The 15,390-nt window shown below is 37.1% G+C and overlaps 1 protein-coding gene across 3 annotated transcripts in view; it reads left to right on the forward strand.

Moving 5' to 3' along the window:
• METTL15 (methyltransferase like 15) overlaps window positions 1–9,306 on the forward strand; it is an 80,584-nt gene extending 71,278 nt beyond the window's left edge. For 2 of the 3 annotated variants that reach the window (XM_051621269.1, XM_051621271.1), the window contains 3 exons: window positions 2,299–2,490; window positions 4,553–4,731; window positions 8,753–9,306. In XM_051621269.1, coding sequence (XP_051477229.1) covers window positions 2,299–2,490; window positions 4,553–4,731; window positions 8,753–9,195 — 814 coding nt within the window. In that variant the 3' untranslated portion in view covers window positions 9,196–9,306. The remainder of the gene's footprint in view (window positions 1–2,298; window positions 2,491–4,552; window positions 4,732–8,752) is intronic. The other variant, XM_051621272.1, reaches the window with a different exon arrangement.
• Window positions 9,307–15,390: the final 6,084 nt, after the last annotated feature.

Consider the following 15,390-nt stretch of genomic DNA (forward strand, 5'->3'; position numbering starts at 1 on the left):
GAGAACTAGCTTGAACATTTAATACACATTTGTTTTTAGCAAAGATTTATATTCACCAGGACACCTATATTCACTATTGCTACACAAAATACAGTGTATAACAGGTTATATACAGAGGCTGTAATTCATGCAGCTGAAAGGCTGACATCAAAATGTCACTCTTAACTCTTTCTCAAGCTTTTTTTATTTCCAAACTGCAAAACATTTTCCAGCTGAAGCATCTCTCTACCATTGTCCCAAACCTCACGGCCATCCATATACTTAGGACTTGTTTAAAGAAATGCTATCAAATTTCTAGCAAGTTATAAGTCTAGTTCAGAGTACTTTTTCAGATTGGTTGGTAGCACAGTACAGCACTAGTTCATAGGCACTGGTAGGGCAGGGATCACTGTCTGCTGGGGAAACTAGGCAATGGCAATGCATTATTTTTTTCCAGATCTCATTTGTTTTCATCTCCCACATCTAGAATTTTAAAGTTCGTTGGTTTGCACAAAGTTAAAAAGTTTTAAAGTTAGAAACGCTGCCTGGTTGGACAGATTTTTAGGAAAATTCCTCTCATTATGTTGAGGGGAAATACGATCTCAAAGCTGTAGCTATACAGCTTAAATTGGTTTAAATACATTAAGTGGATCGTTGTGCTTTTCAGGAACTGTCAGTTCTCATTAAGCTGAGTAGGTGTATTTAATTATGTGCTGGACAGTAATGAATAAAAAGATGCTTTAGTGTGATCATGAAACCCCTCATGAAATCTGTTTATTCAAGTTATTTCCCAGTTTTTGTGCTGTGTTAAATAGGCTGATTCATTCTGCTCTAATGAGGATACCATTGTGTAGCTAAATGTTCCTCCATATGGTTGTGTTCATAACAACTTTTTAATGGAGCTTTTTCTCTTTGTTTTGTCTTCCTTTTGTTTTGTTTTATGTGTGTTTTTTTCCCCCTTTGGTAGCATTTTCTTACTCTGATTGGATGGGTGCAGAAAAGGTTCTGATTGCCTGTCCATGCACTATTTTAAAACTGTAGTCACTGGAGTTGACAAAATTATGTCATAGTACCAGTTTTCTTGATGTTAAACTGGCCTGAAAGAAGGATTAGACTTAAGCTGAAATTTTAGATAGTTGCTTGGTTGGTTGTTTTCAAAATAACTTAAGTGCTGAAATTTCAAAAGGTAGATGGGCAGCTGTCCTTTTGTAGCTGAAACAGTTAAAGGAGTTGCTCTCTCCATCCATTCACTGCTGCCCATGCAACACACAAAACTATGTGAGTTGCCCTTGTGGACCTTGTAGTCATTAGAATGCTAAGCCACCCTGTTGAGGAGTAGGTATCCAAACTGTCATCAAAACTCAGAATGGAGGCAGTGATGACTTCTTAGGGGCAGAAATATGTTGTGTTTTGCAGGTGCTGGTTAAAAATGCAGCAAAGTGTTGGTTAACCTTTCTAATTATTTGGGAAATTCACTGAGATATTGACACAGAGATAAAATAAATTATTTAATTGTAGGTTACCCTATATATAAAAAACCATGAAAGGTCCAGGTTTAGACACCCAAGAAAGAGCTGGGCATCTCAGAGATGTGCCATCTTCTCCCTTGCTGTGCCACTTTCCTTCCTCACCATGGGAATATTAAGCAAGAATCACTTTCAATCTAAGGTGGAAGAATGCTAGGCACAAAAATGCATGTCAAACTCTTCTCTCCCCAGTGACTAGGTGCCTGCAGCAAAACTACACTGAAGTGTTTTATCTGTTTATGATCCAGTATGACTAATTTTGCCCAATTCTTTTTTGGAACAATAAATGCAACAACAACGAAAAGTGGGTTTATCCCATGGCAGGAACCCAGAATTTTTTTCCTGGCAGGTCAGTATTAACCACAAGGCTATGCAGTCATGTTCCACCTTGTCTGCTTCTCCTCTAGGTCCAAGAACTGTTCGTTCTTTTCTTCATTTTGGCCTCACTTGACGAAAGTCCTTGCTCAGTGCAGTGCTTACCCTGGTGGTCCAGGCATTCCCCTGGAATGTGGAAGGTGTCCGTTTGGGTTCTTGCATGTTGAAAAAATGAAGTTTTAGTCATGTTTCCATTTCCTTGAGATCAAACAGGGAGTAAAGAGTTAAAGAAACTTAAGTAGCTGCTGAGGGGTGGGTTGGACTAGTTTTCAATGTTGACATGTGAAAAGTACTTAAACTATTACTATGGGAATAGCCCTAGTGCTTCTGAGACAAGTGAGCACTACTAGCTGAATTCCTGCTATACAAGCACTGTTACAGCTAAAATTGAGGCTATTTATTTGTGATTTTCTTACAGGAAGCAGATTCGAGCTCTTCTTGGGCAGTTTAGCCAGGCAGAGGCTTTGTTAATCTCCTCTGGAGTTGAGCCAGGGACTCTAGATGGAGTTCTCTTCGATGCTGGCTGTTCTTCTATGCAATATGATACACCTGAAAGAGGTTTTTCCCTGAAGAAGGACGGACCTTTGGACATGAGGATGGATAGTGACAGGTACCTGTTAATGAAAAATTTCTCCTTGAAACTCAAAAGCTATGTGCTCAGCAACCCCTGCGTATTTATCTTGCCCTTAAATTGAAGAATTCTCGTCATCAAACCACATCTAATTTTACACTATTAGACTGTCTTTTCCCACAAAGCTTTTTCTCAATCTTAACACTTATAACCCTGGTTATCCTCTTTTCCTTCTCCAGTGATAATTAAATCCATAACATTTTTGTTAACTATACCATTAAAATTGTACATTTTTGGAGTGTATGGTGTACAGTTACAGAGACATCTCGTTTTCAGAGGCCTGTCTTCTCCCTGTTGTTTCCGCAGTTTCCCAGACTGTACTTGGACTACAGGCTCACAGCCCCTTACTGCAGTCCCTTTCCTTTTCTGCCACACTTACTATTTGTGAAATCTTCACTTGAGCACGTTCAGTTGCTCCCTCAGGAAAGGAGCAACCTCTCTCTTTTCTGCCATGGCCATCTGACCTAGTTACTTCTCTCTAAAAGAAATGTAGTATAAAATAAATAAAATCTCATCCATGATACCTGCCAGTTGAAAACAGATAGCAGCAATCTTTTAACATGCTAGTATACTGTTGTCTTACATGTCTGTAGATTTATTGTAAGCTTTCCTTTGCAATATCGTAAGCTTCCTTTCACATTGTGTAGAATGCACATCAGGCTTACTTAACTGTCAAATTAACAAGTACTAAATAAATTGCCTCTATTTAAATTATTAAAATTAGTGTTTAGTACATTCAGGAGTGTAAAAATCAATGGTGGAATGATACTTTCTATGTATTTAGCAGTTTTCATCTTCAAACAGCCTAATACGTTTCTGTAGTATTGTGCTTTTTACACGAACAACCAAATCTCAGTTTTATAGATGATGGCAGTAATTGCATAAGGCGTTATTGGGAGAATGAAAATGTTTGCTTTGTCTTTTGATGAACCTGTAGTTTTAAGAAGTGTCATTTGATCTTTCTTTGTTCACATAGAGCTGATGGGAAACCTCAGTTTCTAAGGAGTTATCTTCACACGTTAATGTTAAGTCTTAACACAGCAAATTTCATGGTATTTGCTTTTTCCAGTTTTGTGTAAAAAGCTCACATGATCCTTCTGGGATTTAGCCCTCAGATTTCAACGATATGAACTCCAGGCTTGTGTTTGCATCATGAGAATACATACATGGAACTGGAGCATAAGAACAAAGGATACCTGTGGCATAACAAAAGCCTTACGCTACAGTTGTTGCTATGATACTACTTGCCTCTGATTTCTAAGTTTTGTTATCTCTTGTAAGATACTGCAGGAGAGTAATAAATGCCTGGAAAATATACTGCACATTCATGTCTTTGTGGAAGAGAACTTAGTGAGTAGGTTGTATGCTTTGTCAGATTAGTAAACCCATATATGATGTTAAAAAAATACCCCAAACTATTGCAATAGTGAAGTGGCTGAGATTTAAAAGAAAGAAATTTATGGCTTGTTCCATTTATATTGTAATGATTCCTGTCATTTGTAATATTAGGTAATTTCTATAATCTCAAAGCATATTTGATATAACTTCCTATGCCTTTTAGTGCAAATTAAATCTAAATTATTTTCATGAGCAATAGTTTTCATAGCAGGGGATGTAAAAGAAAAGATCAGTGCTGACTAGAAAACAATATATAACACAAGGTGACTAAACAGAACCCATAAGGGAAAAGTTTATATTCTAAAGCTAGCTAAATAAAAAGTCACACAGCATTCCCATTTTTACACGATACTGAAATATTTTTCTTGTCGACTCATTAAGCATAGTTAATGATAACAGTTGGAAGTTCCAGCTGTTGAAATTGATGTGAAGGCACACAGTCCATTTCAGGTAGCGAGAGAAAAGGATGTAAAAGGTGCAGACTACATCTGTTTTCAGAGGGTTGCTGTGTCTTATTTGAAAACCCCAAAGGCACTTGTGTGCAGCCTGTGTGTGTTTGACTTTATGTCTCAGTGCTATGAAGCTTCACCTCTTGTCAATGCAAACTGACGTCAGGGAACTAATTGGCTGCCCTCGTGCGTAGGTGCCCCGACGTGCCCACGGCCGCCGATGTTGTCAACGCTTTAGATCAACAGGCGCTTGCGTCCATCCTGAGGACGTACGGGGAGGAGCGGCACGCCAGGAAAATCGCCTCAGCCATCGTTCAGGCACGCAGCATATACCCCATCACCAGGACCCAGCAGCTTGCAAGCATTGTTGCAGGTACTCTCATTAATTCTTCACGGTGGCTGAGGAGAGGAAAAAAAATCCTAATCCCCCGAAGTCCCAGAGGGATCTATTTGTACTGGAAATCATGCAGGATCTAATCCTGCCTGTTCTGCTCTGATGTCAGCTCTCCTTTTATTTATTATTTTTCTTTAACCTCCCATCTTTTATATTGCAGTTTGATGATTAATCATAGATTTTACATGAAAAGATTTATCATTTTGCCAGTGGAGTTGAAACATAGCATGACAGCACCCTAGGGAATTCTTTATCCCAGCTATTGATAAACCTTTAAATACCAGATACATCAGACACCTCTCTTAGTTTTACATTTCTACATTTTAATATTTTGAGGGGATGTACCATGGCAGTTTCCAATTATGAATGAAATCAGATCATTTGTGTCTGCTTAAAGAACCAGAAAGCAGAAAGTGAGGCAATATATAGCTGTCCTCACCTTGTGAATGCCAACGAGATCAGCCTGAAGCCACTATTGAAGTACTTCATCTTACTTGCTCTTCACTGTAAACAACTTGAACAAAATGTAGTTAGGCAAGAACTGTGCTCATATCTCTGTGTGTGTGTTCTCAAGTGAAAAACTTAAAGGAAAAATATAAGACACAAATCCTGTTCGTTAACATAATAATACATAATGTTGAGATATTCTGATTTCTTTAAACCGAGAAGGGAAAATTAGTGGTTCTTGTCACAAATAAGTCTAAAATGCTGACTCCTTTAAATTTAAAAAAACTCCTTAAAGGCTATGGCTATCCAAATTTAGCATTTGCTAAAGAATAGTGTTAAATATTGTATTTGTATCCTGAAGACCTTAAAAAAAAAAATCATGCAAATTTATATGACTTAAACTGGTATTTTAAGGGACTTATTTTTAATGGCTGACAAACAAATTAAAGAGGTGGATTTGGTTAAGTCAAGATACTTGCGTACAATATCCAGTCATGGAATCACAGAACTGTCAGAGTTGAAATAGACCTCTAGAGATCATTTAGTCCAACTCCCATGCTAAAGCAGGATTCCCTAGAGCACATTACTCAGGACTGCATCCAGGTGGGTCTTGAACATCTCCAGAGAAGGAGTCTCCACACCCTCCCTGAGCAACTGAGGCCCAAAGTTTAGCTGACACATCTTTGAAGAGTTAAATTTTTAATATAGTCATAGTCATCAACATCACAAACTAATAATTTATATTTTTGTCACATAAATCCCATACTTTTTGAAAAACTGCTGATTAAAGCGGTGTACCATTATTGAGATTGAAGCAACCATATTGCTATGCTAAAGTTGTAATATAGTATAGGCTGTAAACAAGCAACTCGGTGACTTCTGAAATAATTTTGTGCACTAGCTTGAACTGAGAAAATAAAAATACTATTGCATAAAAGACAGTGATTTAACATCCTTTCATCTTTAATGTATTGCATGTGAGTCATCACTTAATGGTCACTTTCTGTGACAGTGAGAAGGATTTTTTTGTTCTCAGTTTAAACTCTGCTATATTGGAAGAGCAGCTTGATACATGAATCAGGTATGCATCAGATAGTATACATGTCAAAGACAGTGAATCCAGCACATTATCTGCCAGGACATAAAACATGTATGTTTAGTGTGGGGTTTTTATGAAGGATACAAGGTTGGCTTTCTGTGCTGCAAGCCCACATTGCTGGCTCATGTTGAACTTCCTGTCCACCATCACCCCTAAGGATGTAATGAAAAAACAAGAAAAAATACCAGCTCAGCAGGAGTCACAGAGTAATCAGACATTTCTGAAGTTTGTCTTAGCAAGACTTATAATTTTAAGGTATAGCTTGAAAAAATATATTTAATGACTTGTATGTCAAGTAGCCTACAACAGCTTGGAGCTAACTCAGGTATCCCAACACTTTCTTGCTCTTCTTTGTTCCAGTTCAAGGAAATAACTTCTTATTTCTTGGCATAGTGCCCAAAGGTAATCTTTACATACTGTGCCAATGAATAAGGTCCTACAAAAAAAAATCTAAAAAAAGTTTAGACTTTTTTTTTGTTTTTCTAAATGTTGTCCAAATGGCTTCTGATCCATTTAAAGACGATCTCTGGGAGCTACAGAGTCTTCAGTTTACATGGAAAGGAGGAGTTTTCTGTTCTGTCATGCGAACATCATCTCTTCCTGCAGCACAAACTACTCACTGTTTGTAATTTTCACACAGGTACATGCAACGATGAATGATTTGCAGATTTGATCAGTAGTTCTTAACTGAAGGTCTGTGAATAGATGTGTGGAATTCGATTGAGAAACACTTCCTGAAGGCTTTTGCTATAGCTCATTGAGTTGTTTGGAGACAATAGATCTAACTCAATGTGCAAGAAAACTGGTAAAAAATAGTGACAATTTTGGAATGTCATTTTAATTTCATTACAACTGCTGATCTATTTTTATTTCTTTCAGTGGGTACTATACCTTGTTATCTATTAGATTTTGTTCAAAACCTATTTTTTCTCAGTGTTATTTAGGTACCTAATCTATTAACAGGAAATTTTGAGATCATGTCATCATTTGGACTTAAGAATTGATGAGATACTAGCAAAATTTGGAAAGTTTAAAAAGAACTTCAGTGGGCAAAGCCAGTCTTGTTTGGATTGGTTCACATTTACAGTCTTTAATTACTAGTTTGGAATTTGTAATATTTCCTGAATTTCAGATGGGTGAGAATTAGGACTGTACTGAGGAAGCCTAGACAAAAGGACATGAGTTGCGTCACAGAAACTTATTAAATGCAATGCTAATTCAACAGACAAATTCCTGCAAACAGGTGCACCATCTGAATTAATTTTTAAACTTCCCCACTCTCATACACTCTGGGGACTTTAATAGTTCATATTGACAGGCACAACACGTTGCTAATTTCATTCACAAGCTTTAAAATTTCAATACATTTCACCATGTGAATCTATTAGATTTTTTTTAAAGTGTGAGTAGCATCAGGGCACCACAAAACTAAAAATGGTAATTTCTCTCACTGGGATTTCAAACCAGTCATCTAGCCAGAAGCGTGGTGTTTTTATGAATGAAATTCATTTTACAAGCTTCCCATCCAGATTATTTTATAATTTTGTACTTTGTACAGCCTGTTACCAGGAAGGATTTTCTTTTAGTGTCATGGTAATTGGAGGAGGCTGGGTGAGAGATTTTGTGCCTTAGCAGAAAGCACAAATAGGTTTTTATTTAACTATACCAGAGGACTAAGAGAGGCATAGGAAAATTTTTCACCCCTGAAACAGATAAAAACAATGAAGGCCAGTGTGACAGAAATTACTACCACAGATTACATTTATGAGCTAATCCCAGTCTCTGAAGACAGACCAGTGAGTCCTTGAATTTGGAAATGATTTGATTTTGGTTTTAGTTTAGGGAGGTATGATAGCATAGAGCTGCAAAGTGGCTGCATTTCTTCACCAGTTTCTTAAATAAGGATGCCTCTTTAAGTAATTAATTGAAAAGTACTTACCACAAAATAGACACTGTCTTCATCTTATCTCTGCTTGTGAAGAAATACATGATTATCTAGAAGCAACAGCTAAAATCGTATGATCATCATATATTAATTTTTTTGTCCTTGAAAGCGTAAAATGAACCCCCACAAATACTGAAGTCACGTAGCCTATACTGAGCTGTAAGGTGCAGGACTTACCAAGCCCATCTTGATGATTTTTTTTTTTTTCCCCTGTTTTGGTTTCAGTCATCGTTCTGCATTTTAATTTTGCAAAACTTTGAGGGAAGAATTTTTATGAAAGATGGTAGAAAAAAATTAACACCCAACCACCAGCCAGATCAGTTTCATAGGGCTTACTTTCAGAAATGTGAATTCAAAGCAGAAAGTAAAGATATAAAGGAAGCTCCCCAGTCAGGCTTCAGGTGTAAGTATGTTTTCCTGTAAAGTCATCATGCATGAGTGGTTTAATGTCAGGATAACAATGTAGAAATAATGAGATACTAACATGTACTTTGTAACATTCACGACAGGTGCATTTCCAGGATCAGCACTGTATGCACGGAAAGACTTGCTTCAGAGGCCTACACATGTTGCTACTAAAACTTTCCAAGGCCTACGAATATTTGTAAATGATGAGCTCCATGAACTCTTACTAGGGCTGAAGACAGCTGAGAAGTTTCTAAAACCTGGAGGTCGCCTTGTAGCCCTCTCCTTTCATTCCCTGGAAGATCGTATCATCAAACGTTTCCTTCATGGAATAGACATGACAGAAAAGTACAATCTTGGCTCAAGGCAGAAGATAAGACAGGCTCTCAAGAATTGCTCCAAAGAAGATACAGAAGAATTTCCCAATGGAAAATCCAACTCGAGATGGATTTTTATACAGAAAAAAGTTCTCACACCTCAGGCCAAGGATATTCAAGCAAACCCAAGAGGAAGATCAGCCAAGTTGAGAGCTGCTATTAAATGTTAAAACAGAAGATATGATTTTATGACTGTATAATTTCCTTAATTTTTTTTTTTCCAGAAGGCTAACTGGACAGATAGTATCAAACTGAAAAATAAAATGAAGGCTATTAGAAAACTTTTCTCACCTTTGTGCTTCTTTTTTGTTAGGATGTAGTTTAAAACTTCAAAAGCTAAAATAAGTATATATAGGTGGCTGTCACTAATTATACAAAAATACATCTTTTATAAAAGAACATGCAAGCCAAAGTTTATAAAAAAATACAGGTTCAATTTATTTACAGTATTTCCTTTAGATTCAGTCCCCTGACATTGATAGTCTAAATGCAGTAAACATTTTTGTGGAGGTGGATTTCACACACCTAAGTCAGATGACTGGTTTAGTCTTCAGTAAGTTTAGACTAACCTAAGAATTCATGATATATAAATCTCTTTATCTCAGTTATTTGTTGTGTGAATGCCTGTGGGATGACAGCTAGTTCTTACATAAATTGATATCAGTATCTAATGTTCTATCCAGGAATTTGTAAGTGAGCTCTTTTTTTTTTTTTTTTTAATAAGTAACTATTTACATCTGAGTCATCACCTGGTTGTTTAATGTTTATGGATTGTAAATAATAAATGTATCTTGGGAAATAAGATACTTAAAAGACCACTGTTTGCAGTTGGACACTATAAGCAGCAAGCAAGCAGTCAGAAGGTTTGTACCTGATCATTTTAATTTCTTTCTGTGTCCCTAGATTCTGTGCATAGGTCCAGTACAACTTTTATGTGTTGATGGAATTATAATTTAACACATCAAAAAAAGGGGTATTTGGGGGTCTTATGAAGTGTTCTTCTTTACTGGTGATGTTTTATTAAGAGATGCTACTGAAGTAAGTATTGAATTTATAAAAGACCCCCAGTAACACCAGTTTCCTATTTGGATGCTATACTAGGTAGTAATACACGTAACATAATTTATTTTTTAGTAAGTTAATATGTATTAAGATATTAAAATCTTAAAAGACCATTGTTTTGCTGTGTGCTAAAAATTATCAGAAATTAGAGTAAGTTTCAACTTCCTTGACCTCTGACTCATCCCTTCAGGAAACAAAGTTCTTATGTGGATAATCAAATTGGTAGCAGGATTTCATCTGTGATGAACCTGAAACTTGGCTGGTAGAATACAAAATGCAATTTCTGACTCTGAGCTGAGTGATTGCTACACTGGCTTCTGAAAGAGAACTTTCTAGATCCTTCCAGACTTGATTTTCATCAAGTATCCACTTCATGTAAATGTTAACTTCAAGGGAGTTTTTTGGGTCATAGTGACACAAGTTGAAATTTAGGTTTACTGTTTATAGTATACAATATATTAAGATATCTATTGTTTAATTCCTTGGTAAAGCTAAGTCATGTGTTCTTAGCTATATGCATGATAACATCCATCACTATTCTGAAATAAAAGTCAAGTGATGATGGGCATTCCATACTTTTGGGAAATTTCTATATTTTCCCACAAGTTTCATTATACATTCTATTAAATATTAAACAGAACATCCACTTCAAATAATACTGCTTATTGTTGACATCTCAGAGAAAACAGACTATACCTTAAATAGACATTTATTTCAGCCAAACATTGAATATAGATCGCTACTGTTATTTTTAGCTAAGATTCCATGCTGAAATGTACTCCAGTTGTAGGTTTGTAAAACTGTGCTTTCAACATAGGCTTAGAAGGGCTGTAGTGCCATGCTGGGCATTGTTCAGGAACACATTTTGGGAAAAGACCAGCCAGTTACAGTCGAAGGTAAGTATCTGTATTTCAAAAATGATATTAAAGACTTAAAAATCCTTATGCTTAAAATGATGTTTAAAATTCACATTTCTCTAATTTCAAAAGCACAGTTTCTTACAATAGTTGAACTACTGCCTGTCATTTTTTGTAAATACACTCCCTCAGTTAAGGAAGTTAAGAGATTTTCTTTACCTTTAGGTTGGAGTCAGTCATTGAGCTCTTCCTTTAGAGGAATCTATTGTTTCTCTTCTCTCAAGGTCTTCTCACTTTCAACTTTAAAATTGTGGTACGAATTTTATCCTCTGCTTGCCTAAAATAACAATTTTCTGGTTTTCCCCAGAAGCCCCTGGTTATATTTAGTCAAAGTATTCTTTAAGCATTTAATTTTCCTTTAGTAGGTGAAGTTATATTGTGTGATGGTGTATTGGGTTTGTGTGGCAAGGTCAGGTAGCAAGGGACTACAGGAGTGGCTTCTGTGAGAAGATGCCAGAAACTTCCCCCGTGTCCCACAGAGCCAGTTCCAGCTGGCTCCAAAATGGACTTGCTGCTGGCCAAGGCCAAGCCAAACTGGTGGTGGTGGTGGTAGTGCTTCTGTGGTAGCATATTTAAAATGGGGAAAAACCTGCAGTGAAACAGCAGGCAGAGAGAGGAGTGAGAATATGTGAGAGAAAGCAACTCTGCAGACACCAAGGTAAGTGAAGGAGGGGGAGGAGATGCTCCAGGCACCAGAGTAGAGCTTCTCCTGCAGCCTCTGGTGAAGGCCACAGTGAGGCAGGCTGTTCCCCTGCAGCCCATGAAGGACAATGGTGGAGCAGATAACGACCTGCAGCCCTGAAGGACCCTACACCGAGGCAGATGGATGCACCCAGAGGAGACCACTGTGACTCTGACACTGGAGAAGGCTTATAGCAGGATGGATGACCCCATGGACAGAAGCCCACATGGGAGCAGGTTTGCTGGCAGGAGCTGTGACCCCATGAGGGACCCATGCTGGAGCAGCCTGTTCCAGAAGGACTGCACTGTGTGGAAAGAAGTCATGCTGGAGCAGTTTATAAAGAACTGTAGCCTGTGGGAAGACTCACATTGAAGAAGTTCATGGAGGATTGTACCCTGTGGGAGGGGCCCCATTCTGGAGCAGGGGAAGAGAGAGAGGAGCCCTCAGGCAGATCAACACTACCACTCAACTTGGTGTCATCTGCAGACTTACTGAGGGTACACCTGATCCCCTCTTCCAGGTCATTGATAAAGATATTAAACAGAACTGGCCCCAGCCCTGAGCCCTGGGGAGCACCACTGGTGATGAGCTGCCAACTGGAGTTAGCACCTTTCACCACAAGTCTTTGGGCCTGGCCATCCTGCCCATTTTTGACCCTGCCAAGGGTTTACCTGTCCAAGCCATGAGCAGCCAGTTTCTCCAGCAGAATGCTGTGGGAAACTGTCAAAGGCTTTACTAAAGGCTGGGTAGGCAACATCCACAGCCTTTCCTCATCCACTAAGTGGGTCACCTTGTCATAAGAGATCAGGTTAGTCAAGCTTTTGTACAGGTGTGTGGAGGTATTTGGTAGATGGAAAGAGAGGATTTCCAATGCAGGATGAACAGGGAGCATAATGACTTCAGTAAAGACTTGTTAGCAAGGGCCCCTCTTCTAGTAGCAAGTGTTGTATCGGACTTCTTGCATGCTGCTGTCCAGGGTAGTGTTTTATCATTATTAATGATTCATATAATTGCTCTAATATTACTCCTTGTATTGGAGAAGAACTGATATTAATTGAAGAGCTTATGCTCCTAAATAGTGTAAGAGCACAAGGAGGGAGCAACCAAAAGCAACTAACTCTGGCCTGAGGAAAGGTGATGTGCAGGGGTGGGGTGACTGCATTAAGCAGAGATGCAAATTATTGGTGATTTTATTCAATTAACTTAGATTTTAAAATAACTTCAGTACCAATCTTAACTCATTGTTTGGAGTATCACTGTACAAAAGGAGTGCTGAAAAATGAGAGGAATTTGAATAAACAGAGAATAAACTTATAAGCCAATTTGCTGCTGCCCATCTTACTTAGCATCTTTACCTCTAGCAAGAGTAATAAAGGGTTCAGACCTGCTTTTCATGTGCCCCAAAATCTCTCCAAGGAGGGCCCTTGAGTAGAATTAGAACCATTTACACCAGGATTACAAACACTATTCAGTGGAGTATGGGAATCTCTTTATATCCATTCATTTATATATATTTTTTCCTATAGCAATTGCTGAAAATGAATCTGTAACTTAGAATAGGATGCTGTTATATTTCTTTCAAAAGTATAATCAAATGTGGAAACCTTTTTCCACCTGAGATATAATGGAATTAAAACAGGATTTTGTGGACTCATTAAGCCTTCAGTACTACAGTGAATCTTGCATGTAATTTAAATGAATGTAGAACAACTTCTTCCCTTCCCCTTCTCCCAGCCCTTGTAGAAAATAGAAGAGAAAAATGTTTAATTAAAAAAAATAAGCAGCAAAGTTGAACACCTTAGAAAAAAATGTAATTTATGCAGACATCCAATTTTAACTAAGGTTTCTGTATGTAGTATTCTGATACTTTCTCTGTTCATTGCCTAATTTCCCTGTTTGGGGATAAGCAGTAGCAATGAGATCTCTCCGTACATGGATGCAGAGCATGGTTTCTAGTACGTAATCAAGGGTGGGAAGGTATATATGCTTCTAAATCCAGTTCTGTATATCTTTCTTTCTATCTCCTTTGCAGTTAGAATTATGTTTACCTTTCTGATTCCTCTGTAAGTTTATCCCAGGATGAATGATGGGGAAGGTCTTTTTCAGAAAAGTGTAATATCTCTCCAACTTTATTAAAATTCATGCTACTTAATACTTTTTGCATATTTTACTGATGACATGCCATGTTTTTCAATATTACTATTACATCACTAGGAAAAGGAGCAAATATTTGCTCATGGGAAATCTAAGCTAAAAAAACAGACCAAGTGATTGGTTGCCTTGAATGTCTTAAACCACTGGCTGTGTTGATAAAAAACAAAACTTTTTCACTGTGTCTTGATCTTTAGGCACATAATATTTTTCCTGATGCTTATTAAGCCTAATTTGATCGATTGTAACAGTCAAAAACAAGCTGGAGGGTCGTTTGTTTATTTTGTTAATTTTTAAGTTTGCAAATTAAACAACACCTTGTTTATAGCTGTCTCTTTAAAGAGTAAAACTGGAGATACAGCTCCCTCTGTCTGTCCTGGGAATACTGATGCTTTGTTCTTTTTGGAGCATACCTGCAAATGATTAGAGTAACAGCATGTCTATTGTCAAAGTGAAGATACAAGATAAAAACCACATGGATAACTTCTTTTACAGGGCAGTAGTTGTTTTAAGTTAAGTGGAATTTTCAAAGAACAAAGGATGAGTCATTTTATTATCTGAAATTACTTCAATCAAGATACCTAATTCAAAAAGCAGAAAAACAAACTTCCGCAATAAGGTTCTCAAACAGAATTTAGTATTAGAACAAAATATATCTGTATAAAAATGCTACATATTCTTTAGTGCCCCTACAACAGTGGCAAATGTACTTCATGGTTTGTTGAAATTTGTTTTAAAAAGTTTTCCGTGCTGGAGGAAGAGTCTGCCTAAGCAGCAAAACATTAGGGGATATGACAGATACTGGGATGAAAATAAATTAGGCTCTATAAATCACATCTTAGAATTCATGCATGTTAGAATACCTGAGTGAAAACTTAGGTTTTAGTGTACTCCAGTGCCATTTGTTCACGTTGTCTTAGTTTCAGTCTGTGAATGTGATTATGACAAAGAAAATGTAATCTGCTTTTCAGTTTCAGCTTGTCTGTCGTTTATATTTGCACTGAATATATACTAGAGCTCAGAATAAGTCCCCACTAGGCTTATTATGTTATTAGCATTTTACTTTAGCTGTAATTATACTAATAACATTAACAGCAATGTAACATTAACAAGGTTATATCACAAGTTAGTAACTATAAAAAAAATATAATCTTGAAGCATCGTGATATAACTTGTACACTAAAATGTGTGGAAGCTTAGTAATATCTTAGTAATCAACAGTTCAGGCTAGAAAACCTTCTTTTTTTAATTCAAACTGTATTTTAAGCTCATTTCTACTCGTGTTTCCTGTAAGTTGTATAATTTTCTTTTTTTAATCCAAAGTAGTTTTATGCTTAAGAACATTCCTCATAGACTTGGCAAAGAAATGACAGAAGTATTGACAGTCGTGGCTGATAAGCATCTGAAAGTGAAGATATCATAAAAAACTCTTTTGTAATATAATGCAAAACTATATTATAATCTCCAGAGTCGTGATGCATGCAAGCCTGTTAATACATGCACAGTCTGAGAGCTTAATCTTGCAGCCTTAACTTATGGGTACAGTTCTGTTA

Source organism: Apus apus, chromosome 5, assembly GCF_020740795.1.
Source record: "Apus apus isolate bApuApu2 chromosome 5, bApuApu2.pri.cur, whole genome shotgun sequence".
In the NCBI taxonomy this organism is placed as follows: Eukaryota; Metazoa; Chordata; class Aves; order Apodiformes; family Apodidae; genus Apus; species Apus apus.